The following is a 27,295-nucleotide window of genomic DNA, read 5'->3' as shown; positions in this document are numbered from 1 at the left end:
TCCCTCTCACAATCTGGGACTGCTGGCTCCTAACAGCTCACCTGCATGCCTGCCTGCCTGATTGCCCCTAACCACTCTGCCTGCTGGCCTGCTCACCCCCAACTGCCCCTCGCTGCTGGGCTACTTGTCCCCAAATACCCCCCCGCCCCCCCCGCCAGCCTGCTCATCCCCAACTGCCCCCCTACTGGCCTGCTCACTCCAAACTACCCCCCCCCCTCGCTGTCCTGATCACCTCCAACTGACCCCCACTGATGGCTGCTTGCCCCCAACTGGCCCCCCTGCTAGTCTGCTTACCCCCAATGGCCCCGCCCCCCACCAGCCTGATTACCCACAACTGCCCTCCCCTCTTGGACTCTAACCACCTCTACCTCAGCCCCGCCACCATGGCTTTGTCCAGAAGAACATCCAGAAGGTCTCCTGGAAGGTCCCCCAGTCTAATTAGCATATTACCCTTTTATTAGTATAGATTGTTCATCTGAAATCTATATAATTTTATTAACCAACTAGAGGCCCAGTGCACAAAAATTGGTGCACTCAGCGGGGAAAGGGGGTCCCTCAGCCCAGCCTGTGCCCTCTCGCAGTCTGGGACCCCTTGGGAGATAATGACCTGCTGGCTTAGGCCTGCTCCCGGGTGGCAGAGGGCAGGCCCAATCCCTAGGTGCAGCCCCTGGTCAGGCTCAGAGCAGGGCCGATTGGGGAGTTGGGGTGCCACCCCGTGTCATGCACAGAGCAGGGCGGATCGGGAGGTTGCGATGCCACCCTCAGTCACGCTCAGGGTAGGGCCAATTGGGGGGTTGGGGCACTGCCCCCTGTCACACTCAAGGCAGGGTCGATAGGGAGGTTGCGGCACCACCCCCTGTCATGCACAGAGCAGGGCCAATCAGGGGGTTTGGGCGTTGCCCCCTGTCACTCACAGAGCAGGGCCCATCAGGGGGGTTGGGGCTCCGTACCCTGTCACACACAGAACAGGGCCGATCAGGGGATTGAGGAGCTCCCCCCTGTCACGCACAGAGCAGGGCTGATCAGGGGGTTGAGGAGCTCCCGCCTGTCACTCACAGAGTAGGGCCAATAGGGGAGTTGGGGCACCACCCCCTGTCACACACAGAGCAGGGCCGATCAGGGGGTTGGGGCGCCGCCACTGTCACACTCAGGGCAGGGCCGATGAGGAAGTTATGGCTCTACCCCGTCACACACAGAGCAGGGCCGGTGGGGGGTGGGGGGTGGGGCGCCACACCCTGTCACACACAGAGCAGGCCCATGGGGGGGTTTGGGGCGCCGTACCCTGTCACACACAGAACCGCAGGGCAATCAGGGGGTTGGGGAGCTCCCCCCTATCAGGCACAGAGCAGGGCTGATCAGGGGGTTGAGGAGCTCCCCCCTGTCATGAACAGAGCAGGGCGGATAGGGAGGTTGTGGCCCCACCCCCTATCACACACAGAGCTGCAGGGCGATCAGGGGGTTTGGGCGCTGCCCCCTGTCACCCTGATCCTGGTGCCGGCAGGCCTCGCAGCTCCACTGATCCCAGTGCTGGGAGGCATATTACCCTTTTACTATATATGATAGAGGCCTGGTGCACGGGTGGGGGCCGGCTGGTTTGCCCTGAAGGGTGTCCTGGATCAGGGTGGAGGTCCCCACTGGGGTTCCTGACCAGCCTGGATGAGGGGATGATGGCTGTTTGCATCTGGTCACACCCCCTTCAGGGTGGGGGTCCCCACTGGGGTGCCTGGCCAGTCTGGGTGAGGGGCTGAGGGCCGTTTTTAGGCTGGCGGGTGACTGAAGCTCCCAACCGCTCCTTTTTTTCTTTTTTATTCTGGGCCAGCTTTAGCCCTGAGGCTAGGCTCCAGCTATGAGGCCTTGGCTGCTGAAAGCAGGTTTCTGGCCTTTTTTTACCTTCTGTATTTGAAACAATGTTGCGATCCTGCTGGCTGAAGCCCGGCTGACTGAAAGGTTTCTGGGGTTTTGTTTAGCTTCTGTATTTGTTACAATGTTTCTTAGAGTTGCAGCTCAGAGGCCGGCAAGGCAGGCGGGGAACCTGGCTTCCTCCGTCACTGGAGCAAGCAAGCCTCCCTGTTCACGTCAGCTGCCTGGCTGCCGGCCGCCATCTTGGCTGGCAGTTAATTTGCATATCTCACTAATTAGCCAATGGGAAGGGTAGCGGATGTACGGCTAATTACCATGTTTCTATTAGATAGGACTAGAGGCCTGATCATAGATTCGTGCACTGGTGGAATCCCTCAACATGGCCTGCGGGGATCAGGCCGAAATTGGCAGTCCAATGCCACCTGCTGCTCCTGCCTGCTGCTCCCGCTCATCCCATCCCTGCTGCTCCTACCGTGGGTTTGCACCCAGTCAGTCCGGATCTGGAGAGGCTCACAGCCGTGAGCCCTGCATCTGGCACCCGTCAGTCAGCTGAGTGGTGCTCCCACTCTGAGAGCACACTGACCACCAGGGGACAGCTCCTGTGTTGAGAATATGCCCCCTGGTGTTCAGTGCACATCATAGCAACAGGTTGTTCGGTCGCTTAGGCTTCTATACTAATAAAAGGGTAATATGCTAATTAGACAGGGTCAACCAGCCATCTTCTGGACGTCCAACTTTCTTCCAGACAAAGCCATGGTGGTGGGGGCCAAGGCAGAGGCAGTCAGGGGCAAGATCAGGCTGGCAGGGAAGAGTAGTTAGGGGCAAGATCACGCTGGCAGGGGGTTAGGGACGATCAGGCCGGCAGGAGAGGGCAGTTGGGGGTGATCAGGCCGGCAGGGGAGGGAAGTTGGGGGCATTAGGCAGGCAGGTGGGTGAGTGGTTAGGAGCCAGTGGTCATGGATTGCAAGAAGGATGTCTGACTGCCCATTTAAACCGGCAGTCAGACATCCCCCGAGGGGTCCCAGATTGAAGAAGGTGCAGGCTGGGCTGAGGGACACCCCCCGCCCCCCCGCACAAATTTCATGAACTGGGCCTTTATTTTATATATATATATAGATGTTACCCCAATAAGGTTAATATTAAAAAAATTGAAAGAGAAATAAAGAGCTTTCCAGACAAGAAAAAGCTATAGTTTATTATGAACAAACCAGTATTATAAGAAATGTTAAAGGGTCTTTTCTAAAAAGAATTTTTAAAAAAGAGCAACATAGTTACAAACGATAAAATATCAACAAATATGTGCCTATCAATTATCACTTTAGGCCTGGCTGGTGTGGGCTCAGTGGTTGAGTGTTGACCTATGAACAAGGAGGTCATGATTTGATTCCCTGTCAGGGCTTAAGCCTGGGTTGTGGGCTTGATCCCCAGTGGGGCATACAGGAGGCAGCTGGTCAATAATTCTCTCTTATCATTACTGTTTCTATCTCTCTCTCCCTCTCCCTTCCTCTCTGAAATCAATAAAAAAATAAATAAAATAAAATAATCACTTAATCCCCAGCTGGGTGGTTCAGTTAGTTGGAGTGTTGCCCTGTATACCAAAAAGGTTGTGGGTTCAATTCTGGGTCAGGGCACATACCTAGGTTGTAGGTTCCATACTGGGTCAGGATATATATAGGAGGCAATTGGTGCATGTATAGAAGGCAACCAATTGATGCTTCTCTCTTACATGGATGTTTCTCTCTTTCTCTATTCTCTCTCTAAAAATCAATCAAAAAAATTTTTAAAAACTCTCTTTAAAAAGATTCTCTTTAAAAAATAAGCAAACCTCTTTTCAGAGTATCCTGATCCTTTTAGAGGGTGCTTCCTTATTTTGCAGAACAATGGCTTTTCTTTTCTTTTTTTTTTAAAATATTTTTTATTAGTTTCAGAGAGGAAGGGAGAGGGAGAGAAACATCAATGGTGGGACAGAACCATTGATTATCTGACTCCTGCACACCCCCTACTGGGGATGGAGCCCACAACCTGGGCATGTGCCCTGACCGGGAATCAAACCATGGCCTCCTGGTTCATAGGTTGATGCTCAACCCCTGAGCCACACTGGCCAGGCAACAATGGCTTTTCAGTTACTTAAGCCATCTTGTTTAAGGAACCTGAAGCAGTTGCTAGTAGTGCCCTATATAAATCTCTTTGGCTATGACTACTATTTCAGTGCATACCAATTTGCACCTGTTTACAGAGGGCTTTCTATGGTCACCAGTGTCTGATCTTCCTATATGCATGTGCTGAGCATTGACTCTCCTTGTCTTTATGGGAACAGCCTTCCATGAATGATTGACAGGAGCTGGCTGTCAATGACTGACGAGAGTACTCTAGCTCCCTTGCACCACAGGTGGGAAAATTGAGGTTCATATTCTTCACTTGTTCTTAGAACTCCATGGCAGAATTGTTCTCAATAGTCTAAAGCCGTGGTCGGCCAACTGCGGCTCGCAAGCCACATGCGGCTCTTTGGCCCCTTGAGTGTGGCTCTTCCACAATATACCACAAAATACCACGTGCAGGTGCGCATGTAGTGTGATTGAAACTTTGTGGCCCACGCAGAAGTTGGTATTTTGTGGAAGAGCCACACTCAAGGGGCCAAAGAGCCGCATGTGGCTTGCGAGCCGCAGTTTGCCGAGCCACAGTTTGCCGACCACTGGTAAAGTATTGACTTGCTCAATGATGAGTACTTTTATTGGCTTCTTTCAATTCTATTTCAGTTCTCTACTAGTCTAATAGTGTTTCCTATGGTTACCTCCCAAATAAATTGCCTGCAGTCAAATACTAACTGTCTGAGTCAACTTCCGGGAAACTCAAACTATAAGAAGCCCTTAGAACAACCTCAGTGGAATTTTATCACACCCCACTTGGGGAAGTTGGTTCCCTTCTTTGTGCTTATACTGTAGCAATACATTAAAACTAAGAAGATATTGGGATATTACCAATTAGACTAAAAATTGTCCAAACAGCCCTATCCAGTTTGGCTCAGTGTATAGAGTGTCAGTCCATGTATTGAAGGGTCCCGGGTTCGATTCTAGTCAAGGGTACGTACCTGGTAGGGGCGCATGTGGGAGGCAACCAATCGATGTGTCTCTCTCACATCAATGTTTCTCTTTCTCTCTGTATCTCCCCCTCCCTTCCACTCTCGCTAAAAAAAAATCAACAGAAAAATATCCTTGGGTGAGGATTAACAATAACAACAAAATTACTCAAACATTCTATAATAAGCTTTCTCATGAATTTTTAAATATTTCTCTCTACATAACTTTGGCATTCAATAGTAATAGAATTGTTCACTCCACACTGCTTTTTTACTTCCTTGGGAATTGTTAAAAATATATGTAAGGAGTCTGGCCAGTGTGGCTCAGGGGTTGAACTGTTGACTCAGGAACCCGAAAGTCAAAGTTCGATTCCCAGTCAGGGCACATGCCCTGGCTGTGGGCTCAATCCCCAGTAAAGGGCATATAGGAGATAGCCAATCAATGATTCCTTCTCATCATTGATATTTCTGTCTCTCCCTTTCCTTTCCTCTCTCTGAAATTAACAAAAACGTATTTTTTAAAAAATACATGTAAGGAAATAAAATATGTACCAAGTTACATGTTGCTAGACTGAATCTTAAATAATTTGGCTTGCAAAATTTGAATTACAGGCTTTAGTTCATTTACCAAAAACAGAAATAAGTACCACTATCTCCTTTAATTTATAAGTGTGTTTTACAAATCATTTGCTTCTTTAATTTAAAACAATATTCAGAATGGTATGGGATTTTGTGTACTACATTTCCAAATCATAGTGTATATGATTATAGGACTTTTTGCAGTCTATAGTGAGAGCCCCAATTCAATTTCATTATCTTAAGTAACAATCTATAAAGAAAGGGAGAAATAAAAAATTTAAAAATCATACTGAAAACATCATCAAAATACAACAAGGTGGCATGTTTTCTAGCAGATCTTGCCACACACACACATACACACACACACACAGAAAAAAAAAAGTTAATTTAAATCCACTTTTATTTTTTCATAGATTTTAACAATTATGCACAACTTTTCACATAAAGAGAGTGAAATCTCAAGGATGAGGAGGCAATATATATATATATGTGTGGTCTCTTCTATTCATTCTTTAGGATGGAAGGAAATTTCTAAAGGGCACAATGTGTGAGATTTAACACTGGAAAAATACATAAGAAACTTGTTTAACTGGCTCCACTTAGGACCAGGCACAGCACAATAAATACAGAACTGCATCATTTTTAAAAGACTGTTGCAATTTTAACACATTCGTACTAAAGAAATATGATTAGTGACCAATCTGAATTCTACAACATATAGGTGAAGGGACACTTAAAATGAATATCTGAGCATAGTTTCTCTAGCATTTTCACATCCAAACATCAACATTCTTAAAAAGTAGTAAAGAACGTATACTGCAAATTCAGAACTACAAAAACAAAACAAAACAAAACAAAAAAAAACCCCCAAAAAACTTGGTCAAACTTTCTTCATCCTATTATTCATTCCCATCACAATTCTAGTTTGCTGTTAAATTTAAGGTAGATAAGAAAGTTTTTGAAATTATTTTAATTTCCACTGGTCTTAGGGCTTTTGGGTAGGAGGCCACATTGGAAGCCAACTGATTAAGCAGCACCATTAAGTCCACACCTCAACAAACCATTGCAAAATTTTTATCTTCCAGTATTCTGAAAGGTTATAAAAAGTTGTATGGAAGAATACCTGTCCTGAACTGTAAAAACATGCAATTTGCAAGGATTTAAACAAACTAGAGCTGAATTCTCTACTGCCTGCATCTTTCCTTATCAGAACAAAAGAACTACATTACCTAAATATTTAAATAACAACATATTAAGGCATAAAATAAATACTTTATTTATGCTATTACATTGGGATATTTGAGATTGTTAGACACGTTCACATGCCCTTTCCTCTCAGAAAGAGGAAGGAATGGTGTCAGCACTGTTGGTCAGAAAGAGTTAATGGAAAACTGTTGCTCTCGGCTGTTCTGTGATGAGCCTTATTGTACAAATACTTAAAAGACAGACAGAAATGATCTTTTTTCACTTGACTCAGATTCTGCTATCAGCAGATACGAGAATCAATTTTATCCCTATTCAACCAAATGGAAACTGTTATGCTGCTATGGCTACAGATATTCTGAGGACTCTTGTGAGCAAATGAATCAAAACCCACATGAAAGAAAGTATTATTTTCTATAATTAGTAAACTGGTTGTTCAAAAATTCAATAAGGGAACAAACATGTGGACATATGACACACGCTATTATCTTGAAAAAACATAATGCCACTCTGGTCCCAAGGATCACGATAGCCCAGCCGGTCCTTAAATGTGCAAACAGCCTTTGACTACTCCTAAATATCTTCTCTGTGACATTTTAGTGTCCATCACACTGCCACATGATTCTTAGAAGCTCAGGCTTCTAAGATGTTTGAGGAAAAGAAAAAGGGTATAATGGGGATCAAGTTCTTGGTGATTGTTCTAAATGTAATTTTAAAAAGACTTTCCTAATAATGCAGAATAGTCCTTGATACTGAATTTTTCCTAGTGAGACAAAATAAGCTTTAACAAGATGATGTTAATCTAAATTTGACCATCTGGCTCCTTTTTCACTTTTTTAGAGGGTACTGATCCATATATTATGCTGAGCCCCCAAAATGCCTGTTTTAAAAACAACATAGTTCCTAACAGTTCCCCATAAATATTCCTGATTTATGCTGGGGAAGCAATGCAAAACTGAAACATTAATCATTTATGTTATTAAAAAAGCAAATATTTCCTGCAAAGCAGTTACTTAGCAAAATGCTAAGCTGCAAATAAACTTGCCATGTAGACAGATATCAAATCATTTCACAAAGTACCTGTCACAATGTAAAGAAAACTGACCTTTCATCCCCAATTCACTGCAAAGACAGTACATGCAGTAGTCTCGTTTAAATTTAGTGGCGATGAGGAAAGGGCAAACCTAGGACAAGGAGGGACGTCAGCCTACATACAAATTTACAGTAGTGTAGCCATTGTATATCATATTTTCTACATTCACCACTTTGGAGAAAGGAACACTGGAACAAAGGAATGTTTTGTATAAGACCTACAAAATAAACAGGGAAACAAATGATAAGGGGCATAAAGCTGCACTAGTCTCAAAGCTGCACAGTAAAGCAGCAAAAGGTCTGAGATGGGAAATTTAGGAAAATATACACATATGAGAGCTTGCTGAGGAAAAGGAAGGAAGAAATCACAGTTCTAATCTTCAAGGCTACGAAATGCATTCTGCATGTCTTCAAGAAGCTGTGCATAGTCGGCCTTGATCTTTGCCTCACCATCTTTCACTGGATCCTGAAAAAAGACATGACAGAATTCAATTTACATTTGGGAAATAACTTTCAGAACATGTAGTAAGTTGCTTATATTTAATATATTTTGAGTACTAGGTTAATTGAGGTACACTGGTAAACAACAGGCAGGAGTGAAAATTATCCTTATTTCCCTTTTTTTCTTTTAAGGGTAGAAATGTGTAAATGGTGTAATACCCCAACCAAACAGAAATAAAATTTCAATATTGTATTTTGCCTACTAACTGTACTCAATGACCAATAATTTATCCTCAACAACATGCAAAATATTGGAAAATTATGCAGCATCACATATTAAATGCATTTCACTGCATACATAATAGTTGGAATTAATTTAGTCAAACTAGACATTTACTATTCAATGTCTGATAGAATTACATTGAGACACAAAAGTAAGATTTCTAAAATAATCTTAAAATGCACCACAGTTAAAATCCTTATGGAAAGCAACTTAATTGAGTAACATGTATAAAAAGACTTTAAAATGCTTAAGCTCTCTGACACAATCATTCCACTTCTGGGAATCTATACTAGGAAAATTCACAAAGCTAACTGCATGAACAAAGTTGCTATACCAACAACTGGAAATTTCCTAAGTGCTTAAAAATAGGAGAATATTACTCTCCAGCAACAAAATAATGCTACAGAAGAAATGTAATGACATTAAAAAGCAATTGTGATGTTGCCCTGGCCAGTGTGGTTCAGTTGGTTGAGCATCATCCCATATACCGAAAGGTCATCGGTTCAATTTCCGATCAGGGCACATGCCCAGGTTGCGGGTTTGGTCCTGGTATGGGTGTGTACAAGAGGCAACCGATCAATGTTTCTCTCCCTCTCCCTCCTCTCTCTCTGAAAATCAATAAAAAAATATTTTAAAAAAGCAACTGTGATATTAATTTGATATAATGTGCATGTAAATAAAAAAAAGATATTACCTTTAATCACACTACCAGAAATCATCACTATTATTATTACATCCATATTTTTTTTCTTGTTCCTATAAATATTTAATTTTTGAAAATAAAATTTGAATCAAATTATATACAGAATTTCTTTGCAACTGATTTCCTCCTTCATTACACCATAAGCATTTCCCCATGTCTTTGAATATTCTTTCAAAAGAAACATGTAATGACTTGATAATATTCTTATCCTAATGCACATGCCACATTGTACTTATCCACTCTTGGATGACATTTAAGAAGTTTAATAAACAACCTTGGACATAAATCCATATGAAAATCTGATTATTTCCTTGGGTTATATGCTTTGAAGTAGAATGACAGGACTCAAGGGTATGAATATTTTAAAAGTCTTGATTCAGTGAGTGTCTACTGTACAGGTTTACTTTCAACCTTTGTGCAAACAACACCATATATATATATATATATATATATATATATATATACACACACACACACACACACACACACACACACACACACATTGAGAGAATCATTCTCAATTTCTCAGTAGGTGATTAAATATACTTGGATATTATAACTCAGAAATAGCCGAACCGGTTTGGCTCAGTGGATAGAGCGTCGGACTGAGGACTGAAGGGTCCCAGGTTCGATTCCGGTCAAGGGCATGTACCTTGGTTGCAGGCGCATCCCCAGTGGGGGGCGTGCAGGAGGCAGCTGATGGATCTTTCTCTCTCATCAGTGTTTCTAACTCTCTATCCCTCTCCCTTCCTCTCTGTGAAAAACCAATAAAATATATTAAAATAAATAAATAAATAAATAAATATAATCCAATTAATAAAATATTTAAAAACAATCCTATACATTTGAGGTTCCACTGATAATTTCATTTAATTATCTAGTTATATCTGTGTACTTCCAAAAGAATTACAGTCCACTTAAAAGTTAAAAATATTATGTAATAGGATACTTAAAAGAAGTAAACAACAGAAGTCATTTTGGATGCGCATAGGATTGGATGTGAATAGGCAGATGAGGTAAGGTAATTGCTGCTCAGCAATGACTTTAGCACTAAACTGCCTGGCAGTTAAAACAAAAGAGAGCCCTCTCTGGTTTGGCTCAGTGGATAGAGCATTGGACTGTGGACTGAGGGGTCCCAGGTTCAATTCTGGTCAAGGGCACATGCCTGGGTTGCGGGCTCAATTCCCCCTGTAGGGGGAATGCAGGAGGCAATCAATTATTCTCTCTCATCATTGATGTTTCTATCTCGCTCTACCTCTCCCTTCCTCTCTGATATCAATAAACATATATATATATTTTTTAAAAGAGATGTATCAGCATTTATTTTAGACATGACATACTATAATTTTTAGCACCAGCATTCCTATTTGAACATAACTTTGAGATCTGCCCTGGTTTTACATAACCTGAGCATGCGTGGAAATGATAAATGTAAGTTTTATACACCAGGTTCAGGACTCAAGTAGTTAAAAAAAATAAAAAGAAACATTTCCTACTAAAAAAAAGTTACAGCAGAAACTAAATATACCTTAAATTTCATGGAGGAAAGTTTATAGAGGATCTCCCCCATGTGCTCACGGATAATGGACCATGTGATTTTATTGTCACTCTGGGCAGTGGTTTCAACAGCTCTACGGGCCATATCATAAAATGCGATCATGTTGGACAGCATCCCAACTGTCTTGTAGAATGGGCAGAACCTAGGGTAAAAACAGCCAAAATAATTAACAAAACAAAATCCAAAGCAGGTTCATTCTTAATGTAAAACTTTATAAAATATGAGAGCATTAGCTTCTTTACTTAAATATGCAGGTTACTTAAAATAATTAGATGATATATAATGAATGAAAAAATAGTGGAAAAGACCAGTTTTTGGACAAAGATGTCTCAGAATAGGGAATGGATAGTAAATGGAGAAATATATTTTTTAATGTAAAAAATGATGTTTATATTTTAAGAACAATAATAGTACTACTATAATCTAATCTCTTTGAGGATTTGTTTTTGTACAATGCCGTTAAAGGAATGCCCTAAGTCAGTGATGGCGAACCTTTTGAGCTTGGCGTGTCAGCATTTTGAAAAACCCTAACTTAACTCTGGTGCCTGTCACATATAGAAATTTTTTGATATTTGCAACCATAGTAAAACAAAGACTTATATTTTTGATATTTCTTTTATATATTTAAATGCCATTTAACAAAGAAAAATCAACCAAAAAAATGAGTTCACGTGTCACCTCTGACATGCGTGTCGTAGGTTCGCCATCACTGCCCTAGGTCGTAAAATAACTGAGTTGTAAAGATTCCCTTGTGATAGCAGGTTAAGGTATAATGAATAAGAAACATGAAATGGCAATTTCCTAAAGTTAATAGTAAGCCCTCTTCCACATTAAGGAGTTCGTTTTCATTTAACCATATCTTTTAATAATGAAGACATGCAAGCTAATATTCAACTGTAGTCACACACTTTTATCGACTTTCTGACATATTTAAACACATTCGCATACATAATTTCATGAATACTCTCTATCACACTCCTTCCAAAGAGTTGTTCCCTTATTGAGTTATGTTTGTGTAGGTAGTTGCTAGAGCTTCTTAAGTCTCTGTGATAGATTTTTGAGTCTTACTGATTATATTGTCATATTTTCTGCTTGTCCTACATTTTGGAAATCCTATTTGTTCAGTTCCCTCTTCAGTCTTACATAAGGCCAAATATGATTTGAGGAGGGAAAAGCCAGCCTATGGTGAATGGGCCAAATTATCAAAGTTTAAAGGAAATAAGAACTTTAAGCCATGTTATAGCAGACACAAAAGTTAAAAAAAAACACCCCACAAAACAAGCACTGAGCAGGACAAAAATAGTACTGTTAGGGCAGGGCACCTATTAGGAACTTTGGTAGAAAAAAAAAGAACAGACGCTTGTGAAATAAGACAGGAAAGCAGAAATTATTTAGGAAAAGAGTAGAGGAGGCATGGGCAGTGGAAAGATATAGTGGGAAAAGTTTCTGAAGGAGGCAATGATCCCCACCCAGGCTCTGCACATTAAGCCACAATTTAATCTAATTAAAGATGGTCTTGCTTATCTCTATATATAAAACTCTAATATGCAAGTAGACCGAACAACTGTGCGCTGACCACCAGGGGGCATACATGAAACATGGCGGGCATCGGCCGCAGCGGGATAGTGGAGCAGGTGAGTGGGGGCACCAGACTAAGGTGGGGTGCCAATTGCTGTTATCTGGGCCAGCCTCTGGTGGTTACAGAAAATTCTTTGCTCCCGCAAGCCGGGGTCCTGCCCAGCGCTTGCACCTGCTGCCGGCGCCCGGCACCGGCCCTGATCACTTGGTGCTGTCAGCAGTGCGAGCGACGGCTGCCACAGCCCCAATCGCCCCTCAGGGCTTCTCCACCTCCCCCTGCCCCTGAGGGGCGATCGGGGTTGGCAGCTGCCTCTCCCACCCACTTCTCGCACCCGCTTCTCACACCCGCTGCTGGCACTGGCCCTAATAGCTCCACGCTGTCAGTGGGTGTGAGCGGGACTGGCACTGTCAGCATATGGGAGCAGTGGCGGTGGGAGCGGGGCTGCCGGCAGACAGGGAACCAGGGGCCGTGGCAGGAGGGGCTGGATGGGGGCGCAGAGAATGGGCCAAGACCCACCCCTATGCCCACCGCAGCCTCTCGGCCCACAGTTCCTTTTCAAGGTGCACGAGTTCGTGCACTGGGCCCCTAGTTTGTCATAATTGGACAAATGAGCAAAATCAAGACAAGGGGACTTATTAGATGGTTAGATGTCTGCCATGAAAATAAAAGTGGTTTTCAATGTAGGCAGCTTCTTCTTCAAAACTCAATAGAGCCCTGGCTCAGTTGGTTAGAGTGTTGTCCCAATATGCCAAGGTTGCAGGTCCAACCTCTAATCAAGAATCAACCAATGAATGCATAAATAAATGGAAAACATTGATATCTCTCTCTCTCTCTCAAATCAATAAATAAAATTTTTTAAAAAATCTAAAAAAACCAAAAACACCTCAATAGAAAATCCTCAAATAAAAAAGGAATAGTGGTGCTTCCAATCAATTTGGCAGTGTAGGTAAATGTGGCACACACATCCAACTACTTGAAATCTAGCTGGACAGAAGTCCTATATTCTTTATAAGGATATAAAGAAGAAGCATGTGGACTGGTGGGAGGGATGGAGACTCCAAACAATCTGGTCCTGCACCCATGTGTCGGATGAAAATCAGAGATATTTCTGTTGCTTAGGGCCTCCCTGAGGAACAAGGGGTCCCATCCCCATACCAGGCCCCCCAGCCCAGGGATCCAGTGCTAGGAAGAATAGTCCCCATAACTTCTGGCTATAAAAACCAGCAAGGATTGTGGCTGAGTGAGACAGAGGATTCTGGAGTCCCAGGCAGTTCCTCTTAAAGGGCCCACGCACGGACTTACTCAGACTCACCCGCACTGAGCTCCAGCACTGGGGCAGCATCATGAAAGGTGCCTAGGACATACAGGGAGGCACTGAATTCTCTGTATTCACGGTGAGAGCTGGAGGGGCAGCTTTCTCCCAGACATAAGTGCTGGCAGAGGCCACTGTGCCTTTGCTGAGCCCTTTCTCCACACAAAGTGGGCAGGTGGGAGCCATATCTGAGTCTCCATCAACCTGGTTGTTCACCCAACTTAATAATTCCCTGAGATGCTGCCCCATCCAACTTGCTATTTCCAGTGACTTTTACATACAAATGGCCTGGCTGGGATCATAAAGCAAACTTAGCAAAATGGCTCAAAGATTCACAAATTCCAAACAAGCAGTCTCTAGTTTCAGCATGCTTAGCTATAGCTAAGTGGCCCCAGGTCCGACACAAGCAGCAGTTCCTAGTTTCGCCTATCCCAAGCATCTTCAAGCTCAGCACAAATAGTAGCCACCTGCAAATCACTTTGTAGCTCCTGCCAGGTGACCCCAGGCAGGGCACAGGCAACAGCTAACCTTAGCCTGCACCTCCTGGAAGGGCCCAAAACCAACACCCCCAGTGGACAGCTTCAGACCACACTGAGCACCACCGAACCACCTCCACGAGCTACACACTCAAGGGGCAAAGTCATTGAGGGCCAGATCCCTGCTGAAGCAATTCCTGCAACATGACGTGGGCTCCTGCATAGCAGCTCCTCCACTATAACCATAGCATTCCTTGCAGCCAATAGGCCTGGGCGTAAATCTTAACTAGTGATGTGTCAACAGCAATCAAGGCGCAACTGCAACAGAAGGATGCACATAGCCCACAAGGGGGTAGGGGGCACGGGAAGTGCACAGCTTGAGTTACTAGAGAGACCAAGCCACTGGGCCCTACCAGACACCTACTACACAGAGTCACTCTACCAGGACCAGGAGATGTAGCAGCTCTACCTAATACAGAAATACATATACAGGGAGAGAGCCAAAATGAGGAGACAAAGAAATAAATCCCAAATAAAAGAACAGAACAAAACTCTAGTAAAAAACTAAACAAAATGGAGACAAGCAATCTATCAGATACAGAGTTCAAAACACTGGTTATAAAGGACTTGTATGCATGCATATGAGCATAACCAATGGACACAGATGGGGTTGGATTGGGAGTGAGGGCATGTGCTGGGGGATGGAGGTGACCGGGGAGAGGTCAATGGGGGAAAAAGGAGACTTATGTAATACATTAAACAATAAAGAATTTAAATTTAAAAAAAGCAACACTGGTTATAAGGATGCTCAGTGAACTTAGTGAGAACTTCAACAAAGAGATATAAAACATAAAAATAGATAAATGGATATAGAGAAGTAAAAAAGAACCAGTCAGAAACGAAGGCTACACTAACTAAAATGAAGAATACATTACAGAATACGTGATGCAGAAGATCAAATCAGAGATTTGGAAGATAAGGAAGCAGAAAATTAGAATGAAAAAAGAAAAAATAATCCAGAAAAATGAGGATAGTTTAAGGAGCCTGAGAGGCAACTTCAAGCATACTAACATTTGCATGCATCATGGGGGTACCAGAAGGAGGAGAGGAAGGAATTGAAAAGGTATTTGAAAAAATGACAAAAAATTTTTCTAGCTTGGTGAATAAATAGACACACAAGTCCAGGAAGCAGAGTGTCCCAAGCAAGATGAACCAAAAGAACCCCACACCAAGATACATCATAATTAAAATGTCAAATGTTAAAGACAGAGAAAACCTTAAAAGCAGCAGGAAAAAAGCAGTTAGTTTATCCACCAGAAAGCTCCCATAAGACTGTCAGCTGTTTTCTCAACAGAAACTTTGCAGACCAGAAGGGATTGACCTAAAATATTCAAAGTCATAAAAAGCAAAGACCTACAAGCAACATTACACTACTCAGAAAGTTATCGTTAAGAAAGGAGAGTCCCAGCCAGTTTGGCTCAGTGGATAGAGCGCCGGCCTGCAGACTGAAGGTTCCAGGTTCGATTCCGGTCAAGGGCACATGCCTGGGTTGTGGGCTCAATCCCCAGTAGGGGCTGTGCAGGAGGGAGCCGATCAATGGTTCTCACTCATCACTGATGTTTCTATATCTCTCTCCCTTCCTTTCTGATATCAATAAAAATATATTTAAAAAAAAAAAAAAAAGAACTGAAGGAGAAATAAAAAGTTTTCCGGACAAGAAAAAGCTAAAGTAGTTCATTACCACCAAATCAGTATTATGGCAATAAATATATATCTATCAGCAAATACTTTAAATGCAAATTGATCAAATGTTCCAAGCAAAGAAGATATGGAGGCTGAGTGGATAACAAAACGAGATCCCTACATAGGCTGTCTATAAGATATTTATTTCAGATTAAAAGACACATACACACTGAAAGGAAATGGATGGAAAAAGATACTTCATAAAAATAAGAAAAAAAATCTGGGGTAGCAATATTTATATGAAAAAAAATACTTAAAAACAAAGGCTATAACAAGAGACTACAAAGGACCCAGCAATTCCACTTCTAGATATTTATTGGAAGACATCCAAAACACTAAATCAAAAAGACATATACATCCATATATTCACTGTAGCATTATTTACAATAGCCACGATATGAAGCAACCTAAGTGTCCATCGAGAGATGAATGGATAAAGAAGTGGTGTATACGGCCAAAACCGGTTTGGCTCAGTGGATAGAGCGTCGGCCTGCGGACTGAAAGGTCCCAGGTTCGATTCCGGTCAAGGGCATGTACCTGGGTTGCGGGCACATCCCCAGTGGGGAGTGTGTAGGAGGCAGCTGATGGATGGTTCTCTCTCATTGATGTTTCTAGCTCTCTATCTCTCTCCCTTCCTCTCTGTAAAAAATCAATAAAATATATTTAAAAAAAAAAGAAGTGGTGTATACGAACAATGGAATATGACTTAGTTATTTATAAAAAAGAATGAAATCTTGCCATCTGCAACAACATGGCTCAACATAGAGGGTATTGTGCTGAGTGAAGTAAGTCAGAGAAAGACAAATGTCGTATAATTTCACTTAGATGGGGAATCTAAAAAAATAAATAAACAAACAAGTCGACCAGAAACAGACTCATAAATACAGAAAACATTTTGAAAGTGAAGGAATTAAGAGGTACAAATTGGTAGTTACAGAATAGTCACGGGGATGTAATGTACGGCCTAAGAAATATAGTCAATAGTATTGTAATAACTATGTACGGTGTCAGATGGATACTAGAATTATCAAGGTGATCACTTGTAAGGCATATAAACATCTAATCACTAGTTGTACACTTGAAGCTAATATAATATTGTACACCAACTGTAATTAAAAAATAAAAATTATATATATATAAAAGACGAAATAGCAGGATAGGTTACCTGTCATAAGGAGTATATCCATTTTGTTGTAGGAAATCATCTTTGATAAGTTTGGCTACCTCCAGAGTGATTTTATCTGTTTCTGCTAGAGAAGCCTAGAAGAGAAAAAATATATAATTTTAGAAATTTACTTCCATAATGTGGGACCATGGTTGTAATCAATGAGCAAGCAGAATTTATCTGATCACACACAATCATCTACCATTTATAAATTCACTTTATAACTATTTTTTATTGATGTTCTCTTTTATTGTGGTAAAAAACATAATGCAAAATTTATCATCTTCACTATTTTTTAAGTGTTGTTCAGTAGTGTATAATATATTCACACTATTGTGAAACAGATTTTCAAACATTTTTTAAAATATATTTTTGTTGATTTCAGAGAGGAAGGAAGAGTGAGAGATAGAAACATCAATGATGAGAGAGAATCATTGAACGGCTGCCTCCTGCACGCCTCTAACTGGGGATCAAGCTCGAAACCTGGGCATGTGCCCTTGACTGGAATCGAACCCGGGACCCTTCAGTCCACTGAACCAAACTAGCTAGGGCAGATTTTCATAACTTCATTGTACAAATCTGAAACTCTATATCCATTAGAGTTTACATAACAACTCTATTTTCCTCCTACTCCCCCCCGCCACCCCCTCAGTCTCTGGTAAACACCATTCTACTTTCTTTTTTCTACAAATTTCACTACTTTAGATACCTTATATAAGTGGAATCACACAGTATTTGTATTTTTGTGACAAATCCTTGCAGATAAAAAAGGGGGTATGTACATGTTCAGTGATCGAAAGTAACCTCACAGGGTGATCTGATAATAGATTTCTTTCTTTCTTTTTTTTTATATAACCACACATCAGATCCTTGAACTTTTTTATAGAGAGAAGGCTGAATTTATTTTTAAAAATGTATACAAGGACAATGAAAGTTGAAAGATAGTGAAACATTTTAAATGAGCTTAAAAATGCAGAAACAATTAAAAATTTACATTGGAAGTAATAAGGAACAGTCTTGATATTGGATAAAATTCAACCAGTGATATGTAGATAACTTTTTTTTCAAAATCCAACAACTTTTATTGTTTAAAGTATTACATGTCTCCTTTTTTACCCCGATTAACCACCCCTGAACTTTTTCTTTTTTTAAAAAAATACATTTTTATAGATTTCAGAAAGAAAGGGAGAGAGAGAGAGACAGAGAGAGAGATCAATGATTACAGACAATCATTGATTGGCTGCTACCTACACGCCCCTACAGGGATGGAGCCTGCAACCTGGGCATGTGCCCTGACCAGAATCACACTGTGACCTCCCGGTTCATAGGTTGACGCTCAATCACCAAGCCACACTGGCCAGGCAAGATTTCTAACTAGGAAGGTCATGGTGGGTCAAATCCAATCTTTCTTAGTCATAGTGCTCCTGAAAAAATGTATTTTAATAGATCCTACTTCTATCCCCTCTAATTCGGTTGGTGACAGGTACAGTCTATTTCAAGAAATAAAAGTAAATCAAGCCTTGGCTGGGTAACTCAGATGCTTGGAGCGTCATCCCATATACCAAAAGGTCAGGGCATGGACCTAGGTTGCGGGTTCAGGTTGGGGTGTAACCAACTGATGTTTCTTCTTTCCCTCTCTCTCCTCCTCCTCCATATATAATCAATAAACATCTCCTCGGGTAAAGAATTAAAAAAAAAAAAAGTTTTTTCTCACCTACAATAAAACCAGGACCATGTTAAGTGCTATAAGTGACTGAAAAGAATATAAAGGCTCTAACAATTTAGTTACTTCTCTTAACTGACCACTCTGAAGTGAAAGCCCCTCCCCTTGCATGTGGGCAAGCTCTCTAAACTGCTTTGACCAAATTAATGACAGAAATCACATACTAGTTTTGGGGCTCTGGCTTAAGAGGCTGGTGGCTTCTACTTTCTTTCTCTTTTAATACTCACTTTGAGAGCCCTGAACATGCTACATAGAGACAGAAATGCCCAGCCAACCCTTAACTATTCCAGCCATCCCAACCCCAGCACAAGACATGTGAAGGAAGAAACTTTCAAATAACTCCAGCTTGAGCCATCATATGACCACAACTGTATGTGGATCCCAAGCAAGAACACCCAACTGAGGCCATCAAACCCAAAACCATGAGTAATAAAACACTTTAAGTCACTAAGTATGAGAGTGATTTGCTACTCATCAATAGAAAAATCAAAGCAATAATCACTATTTTACCTTTCACAACACAAGTAGGTCTCTCAAATATCTGCCAAAATAAAGAAATAATCTATAAATGCTATTAGTTTAAAAATATTTCGTAAGTACTCATTTTGCTAAGCAGAATCTGCATATCCAACGTTCTAGCTGTACTTACAACACTCCAGTGGGATTTTTAAAAAATATATTTTATTGATTTTTTACAGAGAGGAAGGGAGAGGGATAGAGAGTTAGAAATATCAATGAGAGAGAAACATCGATCGGCTGCCTCCTGCACACTCCTTACTGGGGATGTGCCCGCAACCAAGGTACATGCCCTTGACCGGAATCGAACCTGGGACCCTTCAGTCTGCAGGCCGACACTCTATCCACTGAGCCAAACCGGTCAGGGCTCCAGTGGGATTTTATAACTCACCTTTCCCACAAGCTGTACAATTTCTGCTAGATCTTCTTCTTCCTGCAGGATCTCCTTAGCTTTGGTCCTCAGAGGAACAAACTCTGTGAAGTGCTTGTCATAGTACTCATCCAAGGCACGCATATACTTGCTGTAGCTGATTAGCCAGTTGACAGAGGGGAAATGCTTACGTTGAGCTAGTTTCTTATCTAAGCCCCAGAAGACCTGATTGAAAAACAAAACAAGCAAACTTTCAATCATTTTAAGAATAATTTCTCTTAAAAAATAAAAGTTTTAAAAAAATGTATTGAGGTATATTTTGTTTTAATATGTAATTGCATATATTTTGGGGGGCAAATAATGTATATTTTTAGTTTAAGTATAATTGAAATAGAATAAAACTTGCAATTAAAAAATATACTCCTTTCAATTCAGGATGCATAGTACATATAAATCAAAATTTATCTGAATTTCCTTAATAGTGTATCAAATCAAGTAGCAAAAAGAAAAATTTATTGTTTTGAAGATTATTATGGTGCAATATAAACAGATGAACCAGAAAATGCCCATTGAGATAGAATAAACACTCCCTTTGATTAAAAAAATCTCTAAATGTTCTGGTTAAATTTAGTTCCCTATCATGAAGGGCCAATTCAGTAAGACCTAACAGTTATTTTTCTGAGGCCAAACATTCATGTGTATTTTATACATCCCTAACTTGCTCCCCCTTTCCCTACAATTTAAAACTCAATTTTTTAGCAAAAGTTAAGGTCTTTGAGAGTTGCAAATTTAGCCTCTGCCATTTCCTTTAATATAATATTGACAAAAACATAAGCAAATATTTTATTTTTCCCACATGAATAATACATATACTTATGAGTACATCAACTTTTTTCCCCCCACCACAGCCCTATTTGTACACATCTTTCATTTAGGCTTCTTTTAATGGCTAAGTTGGCTAGATATCCACTAACATTTAAGCCTTGTCATTGGGAAGCATCTGCCTAGGCAGAAACTACATTTTTCCAGCTTTGCTTTTGTCTGGTTTGGCTAGCAGAATGAATGGAGTACCTGGTCTGAGCCAAAGGTTCAGAAAGGTGTGCCTTCTCTAGGTTCCCTTTGTGCCGGCCAGATGCAGACAATTATCAGGCTAGGAGATAGTAGAGCCACAGGATGGAAGGAGCCCTGAATTACTACCAGGAGGGGAAAAAAACTGCCACTGAGTTTTTACCATTACACATTTTGGAGCTCATTTGTTTCCACATCTAAAGTTATTCTAAGTCGCCCTGGTCAGTGTGGCTCATTTGGCTGGAGTGTCACCATGTACACCAAAGGTGTCAGGTTTGATTCCCAGTCAGGGCAATCAATTAATGCTTATCTCTCATATCGATGTTTCTCTCTCCCTACCCCTCTCTAAAATCAATTAAAAAATAAAGTTGCTTTAAAATACTTTAAAATTACTCTAACTTAAAGGTTAGTATTACTCTAACGCTAATAAAACTTTGCTACCTCGGATACATTTCCCACTTATAGATATTATTTATTATAAACCCCAGGTAAAGAGCTAAGAAGGAACAGACAGCATTGAGGCTTTCAGTGATAAGAATGTTCATAAAACACTAAAATAGACTTGACCATCGCCTACTCTTTAGTGACTATATTAAATACTTCATGATGATTTGGATAACATTAGAACACCCCATGGAGGTGGAGGGTGGTGCCAAGCTCGGAAGTTAACTATACTAGAAAAGATATACCTGAACAATACCAAGAGTAGCAGATGTAACTGGGTCAGAAAAATCACCACCAGGTGGAGAAACTCTAAATTTAAAAGAAAAAATATAGTCATTAGGGATGCTTATGAAAAATAACTTGTATATGAAAGTCAATTTTAATGTAAATGGCTTTTTAATATAAATAACTTTAGTAATGACCTTTGGAAAGAAAATTTTACATAAAAATCTTAAATAGAAACCAGAACAAATAAGAATCATTAAATACCTGCTAGTATGAGAAATGAGACAGATATTTATTACAAGCAGTTTCATTATTCTAATCACACAGATGAAGCAGGAAGGAAAGACAAGCTCTGAGAACAAAGTGTGCTTTAAATAGTGATCGTGAATCTGCACTTGGTTTTTATCATAATACTAGTGGCCCGCTGCACGATTCGTGCACATTGAAAGGAAATTAATTGGGAGAAAATTCATGTGGTGATTACGTTACTGAAAAAACTTACATGTTAAAATAGTATATCTACACTAATAAAAGAGAAACATGGTAATTGGCGTACGACCGCTACCCTTTTCATTGGCTAATCAGTGAGTATATGCAAATTAACTATCAGCCAAGATGGCGGCGGGCAGCCAGGCAGCTGAGAACAGGATGCTTGGTTGCCCCAGCGATAGAGAAAACCAAGGTTCCCGCCTGCAGCTGCGGGGCTCTGAGCTCCTGAAGCAACAGCTCCAAAAGATACAATGTTTCAAGTAGAAGCTAAAAGATGGCGGTTAATCTGCAAACTCAGGCTCCAAGCGGTAGAGCGAAGCCAAACAGCCCTGAAGCCGCAGAGCAGAGAGGCCTCACTGCCCGGGGATCAGCGGAGCCGAGAGGCTTCCCGGCCCGGGGATCAGCGGAGCCTCGAGGCCTCGCACCCCCGATATCAGTGGAGCCGAGAGGCCTCCCGGCCGGGGAATCAGCGGAGCCGAGAGGCCTCCCAGCCGCCTGGATCAGCGGAACCGAGAGGCCTCCCGGCCCGGGGATCAGCGGAGCCGAGAGGCCTCCCGGCCGCCTGGATCAGCGGAGCCAAGAGGCCTCCCGGCCGCCTGGATCAGCGGAGCCGAGAGGCCTCCCGGCCACCTGGATCAGCGGAGCTTCGAGGCCTCCCAGCCCAGGGATCAGCGGAGCCTCGAGGCCTCCTGACCCCGATATCAGCGGAGCCTCGAGGCCTCCCGGCCCGGGGATCAGCGGAGCCGAGAGGCCTCCCGGCCCGGGGATCAGCGGAGCCGAGAGGCCTCCCGGCCCGGGGATCAGCGGAGCCGAGAGGCCTCCCGGCCGCCTGGATCAGCAGAGCCGAGAGGCCTCCCGGCCGCCTGGATCAGCGGAGCCGAGAGGCCTCCCGGCCGCCTGGATCAGCGGAGCCGAGAGGCCTCCAGGCCGCCTGGATCAGCGGAGCCGAGAGGCCTCCTGGCCCCGGGATCAGCGGAGCCTGATGGAAGCCCTGTGTGTTTATGCACCCTGGGGGTGCAGAGGTCCTGTCCTAGGCAGAGGCCTATGGCGAAATTTTCGACTCTGAGAAGCAGCGTATGGGCTGGAAGGCAGCTCCTCTGACCTCAGTGCTGGAGAAGACGATTAAGCAGAAAACTAAAGAAACCGATTTTACATCATTTCCCAGGTGGAGAACAGTTGGCATGTAAGCCCCTGACCAGTGCCCAGCCTCTCCTCCGTCAGTCTATCTCACTCTTAGGTACCATGTTCTTTGTTCTGTCTTAACTGCAACTCATTTTTAAACTAGATTGCTTTTAAAATAAGACTAAATAAAGTTTCCCTTAAGTTATTTAGGTGGTACTGGGGCTGCTGGGGGCCTGATAGAAGACACAAACACGCAACAGGTGGCCTGTACCCAGCAGCTCCAAGGCTGGCCACCTTGGTGCTGGGGCTGCTGGGGGTATCAGAGACACAAACCGGCAGGCCTGGCACCCAGCAGACCCGAGGCCTTTGTGGCAGCACTAAGGAGCAGCAAGCCAAGTGGTAGGAAGCAGCAAGCAGCTGGGCAGTAACAAGGGAGGGGTCCCGGACTGCAAGAGGGCACATGCTGGGCTAAGGGACCCCCCACCCATCCCCAGTGCACGAATTTCGTGCACCGGGCCTCTAGTATAATATAGTATCATAAAATTAAAACACACGTGTGATTGATGCCAGTGAGAGCTTTATATGTATTGCGCATGAGGGAGTCAACGTTTATTTTTAAATTGCCAGTGCGCATCATATGTACTGGACAGCCAGTTGGTTGGATGGTCAATGAATAAATTGCACTGTGGTTCACGTTGAATGTCAACAAAAACAACCAAATTCACAATCGACAATGACAGATCAAAACATGTGTGTGATTGGCGCCAGTGAGAGCTTTACATGTATCGCGCACATGCAAGTCAACATTTATTTTTAAATTGCCAGTGCGTGTCATATGTACCAGCCGGTTGTTGGTCGGACGGTCGGTCACTTAGCCTTTTATATATATAATCTTACCTTAACATGTCTATAATTTTCTAAGTTGTTCCTAGGATATTGTGACTTAAATGTAATAATCAGCCAAGTCACATCTGTGGAACCAGAACATAAAGAAATGACCTAGAGAGCTCGTTGGATGACTCTGATGTGCAACCTTGGTAAGAATCACTGCTCCCAGAGTGGCTAAGTATTTTCTCTTCAAAATAAATGACCCTATTAACATAAATAAATAATAAATGACCCTTTTTCTCCTTTGAAAAGTAAATAGTTTAGGTACTTACGCTCCTACAATGCTGACACTCCCTTCTCTTTCAGGATTTCCAAGACATTTCACCCTGCCTGCTCGCTCATAGAAAGAGGCCAGACGGGCACCAAGATATGCAGGATATCCACTATCTGAAAAATGAAAAAACAATTTTAAAAGAGAGGTACTAGGGCAGTCCCCGAAAACCTATCAGTTTTGCTTACATAATAAGTGATACACAGACTTACCTGCAGGCATTTCAGCTAAGCGGCCAGAGATTTCTCTAAGGGCCTCAGCCCATCTAGAGGTGGAGTCAGCCATCATACTGACGTTATAGCCCATGTCACGGAAATATTCTGACAATGTAATTCCTAAATTGGGAAGAATACTATAAGTTATAATGCTATAATGTATAATCCTGACTTTTTCACCCTTGAGAAAACTTTAAAGCAAGAAGTATATGAGACAATCTGCTGTTTCACCAAAATCTATTCTTCTTCTTTTGGACACACAGATGAATTATATTTCCTATAACCTCCTTTGCATTTAAATATGGCCATGTAAACTGACTTGTAGCTAATCAAAGTAATGTGTTTCACTGCCAGGCAAGCCACATCTTCCTTCTGGCTTACTGAGAGGGAGCGAGTTCCCAGGAGCTCTGGAGGGCCTGCGCTGAAATGAAAGAGTTCTTTTTAGTCTGGGTCCCAGCCCAGAATGACAGAGTAGAGTCCCCTAACCACCTTAAATAAATATCTATTATTATTGAGTAATTGTATTAAGGTGTATTTGTTGCCACAGCCTAGTCTACCTTAATATGATATACATTCTAACGGGTTGAAAAAGGCTTTTTCTCTCTTCTTTTCCCTATTAATATAATTAAGTTTGAAGTTAATTTCCAATATAGTTTTTGCCTATGTGTCACATATATACACACCAAAAAACCCTCAAACAATTAGTTTGTTTGGTTATTTTTCAAAAGTAGCATATATTATTAACATGAGTAATATCTTAATTATCCAGATCATTCTGCTATGCAGATCAAGTCCTGTCCTCTAAAATCATACATATAGTAAACCCCTTTGAAGAAGGTAATCTATAGGAAGAAGTGCTGGGTTCTAGTTTCTGTTCTGTCATTGACCTTACCTAAGTAACTTCATTTCCCAGTGTGGTTTCCTAATATGTTAAAATAATAAAGCTCTTGCCCTATCTACCTATATGCATGAGATTAAAAGACACATATAAATGCCCTCTAAGAATTACAAAGAACTATGCAACTCTAAGCTATTAGAAATTTACAGTTGTTGCTACATTATAAGACTCTCAAAATCTATGGCTCCAGTTCCTTTATTTTACTAGCAAAGAATCAGAGGCTTATAGTAGGTAAAACAAAATAGTTGTTGGAAAATTCAGCACTTAACTATTTATCATAGTACTTATTTCAGAATAAAAAGTACTGATTTCCGAGGCTTCTAAAAAATGGTTCCATGAACAAAGTCTTTAAGAAATATTACTTATCATTATTAAGGGTTAAAAAACACAATAATTATTTCATGTTTCAATCTGATGATAGGACCAGATCCGCTTTTATACAAGCATGGCTATGTTTTTAAGTTTCCCTGATGGCATTCCTAACAATTGTGTGTATATATTGGAAAGACTTGGTAGAAGAGACATATACACAAGTAAGCCTCAAAGAAGTTTCACAGACTTAAAGATTGGTGCCTACAAGAGGGGAAAAAACAAAACCCTCAGACAAAACTAAAATATGAACAAACTGGGAAAACATTTGCAACTCACGACAGATAAAAGACTAATTTCAAAGAGCTTTTACAAATCAGTGGGAAAACAACTACTATCCAAAACGAGTTCCTTGGACCCAATTATAGCAGTTTTCAAATGATTAACATACATAGGAAAGACAATATATAGCTCAGTTAAGAAAAACAGACTAGCCAGAACCGGTTTGGCTCAGTGGATGGAGCGGAGTGGTTAGGAGGTGATCAGACCCTGCGGACTGAAGGGTCCCGGGTTCGATTCCGGTCGAGGGCATGTGCCTGGGTTGCGGGCACATCCCCAGTAGGAGATGTGCAGGAGGCAGCTGATCGATGTTTCTCTCTCATCGATGTTTCTAACTCTCTATCTCTCTCCCTTCCTCTCTGTAAAAAATCAATAAAATATATTTAAAAAAAAAAAAGAAAGAAAAACAGACTAAATAGGCATCTAATAAAGCAAGAATTGTAATATGTTAATTTATAATTCTAGGTGCTGAGTGTATGGGTGTTCATTGTAACATTCTCTCAACTTTTCTTTATGTTTATTAACTACTAGAGGCCTGGTGTACAAAATTCGTGCATGGGTAGGGTCTCTAGGCCTGGCTGGTGATCAGGGCCAATCTGTGGGGTGACTGGCGATCGGGGGGGTGGGGGGGGGTGCTGGCACCCACCTTGACCAGCCTGCCGCCACCTGCTTGCAGGCCCTGCTCCCGCTGCTGGTCACCTCCCTCTGAGGGGCAACTGGCAGGGCAATCAGGGGGCCCCCCACTGGCACCCGCCTTGGCTGGCCTGAGGCCTGCATGCTGGGGGCAGCTCCTGCGTTGAGCATCTGCCCCCTGGTGGTCAGTGCACATCATAGCGACGGGTCATTCCACTGGTCATTCCGCTGTTCAGTCAATTTGAACATTAGGCTTTTATTATATGGGACTAGAGGCCCAGTGAACAAAATTCATGCATGGAGGGGGGGGTGTCCCTTGGTCCAGCCTCCAATATGGGACCCCTCGGGGGATGTCTGACTGCCGGTTTAGGCCCGATTCCAGTCAGACATCCCTCTCACAATCCAGGAATGCTGGCTTCTAACCACTCGCCTGCCTGCCTGCCTGATTGCCCCTAACCGCTTCTGCCTGCCTGCCCGATCACCTCCTAACCACTCCGCTGCCAGCCCAATTGATGCCTAACTGCTCCCCTGCCAGCCCGATTGCCCCAATTGCCCTCCCCTGCCAGCCTGGTCGCCCCCAACTGCCCTCCCCTGCCAGCCATCTTGTGGTGGCCATCTTGTGACGATGTGGGGGTGGCTATCTTGTGATGACATGGGGGTGGCCATCTTATGATTACGTGAGGGCATTGCGCAAAAGTGTGAGGGCCACCTACGC

The 27,295-nt window shown here is 42.3% G+C and overlaps 1 protein-coding gene across 2 annotated transcripts in view; it reads right to left on the bottom strand.

Annotated features, from left to right (window-relative positions):
• Positions 1-5,897: 5,897 nt before the first annotated feature.
• Positions 5,898-27,295, bottom strand: part of ATP6V1A (ATPase H+ transporting V1 subunit A) — a 59,057-nt gene continuing 37,659 nt past the window's right edge. For both annotated transcript variants that reach the window (XM_070406220.1, XM_070406221.1), the window contains exons 9-15: positions 24,399-24,521; positions 24,188-24,302; positions 21,437-21,500; positions 19,701-19,904; positions 17,071-17,165; positions 10,766-10,937; positions 5,898-8,276 (exon numbers count right to left, since the gene is read on the bottom strand). In XM_070406220.1, the coding sequence (XP_070262321.1) occupies positions 8,184-8,276; positions 10,766-10,937; positions 17,071-17,165; positions 19,701-19,904; positions 21,437-21,500; positions 24,188-24,302; positions 24,399-24,521 (866 nt within the window). In that variant the 3' untranslated portion in view covers positions 5,898-8,183. The remainder of the gene's footprint in view (positions 8,277-10,765; positions 10,938-17,070; positions 17,166-19,700; positions 19,905-21,436; positions 21,501-24,187; positions 24,303-24,398; positions 24,522-27,295) is intronic.

This window comes from Myotis yumanensis, unplaced genomic scaffold (genome assembly GCF_028538775.1).
Source record: "Myotis yumanensis isolate MYYU_CA2020_CCGP unplaced genomic scaffold, mMyoYum1.0.hap1 SCAF_2, whole genome shotgun sequence".
In the NCBI taxonomy this organism is placed as follows: domain Eukaryota; kingdom Metazoa; phylum Chordata; class Mammalia; order Chiroptera; family Vespertilionidae; genus Myotis; species Myotis yumanensis.
This window is presented reverse-complemented; position numbering and strand designations above follow the sequence as displayed.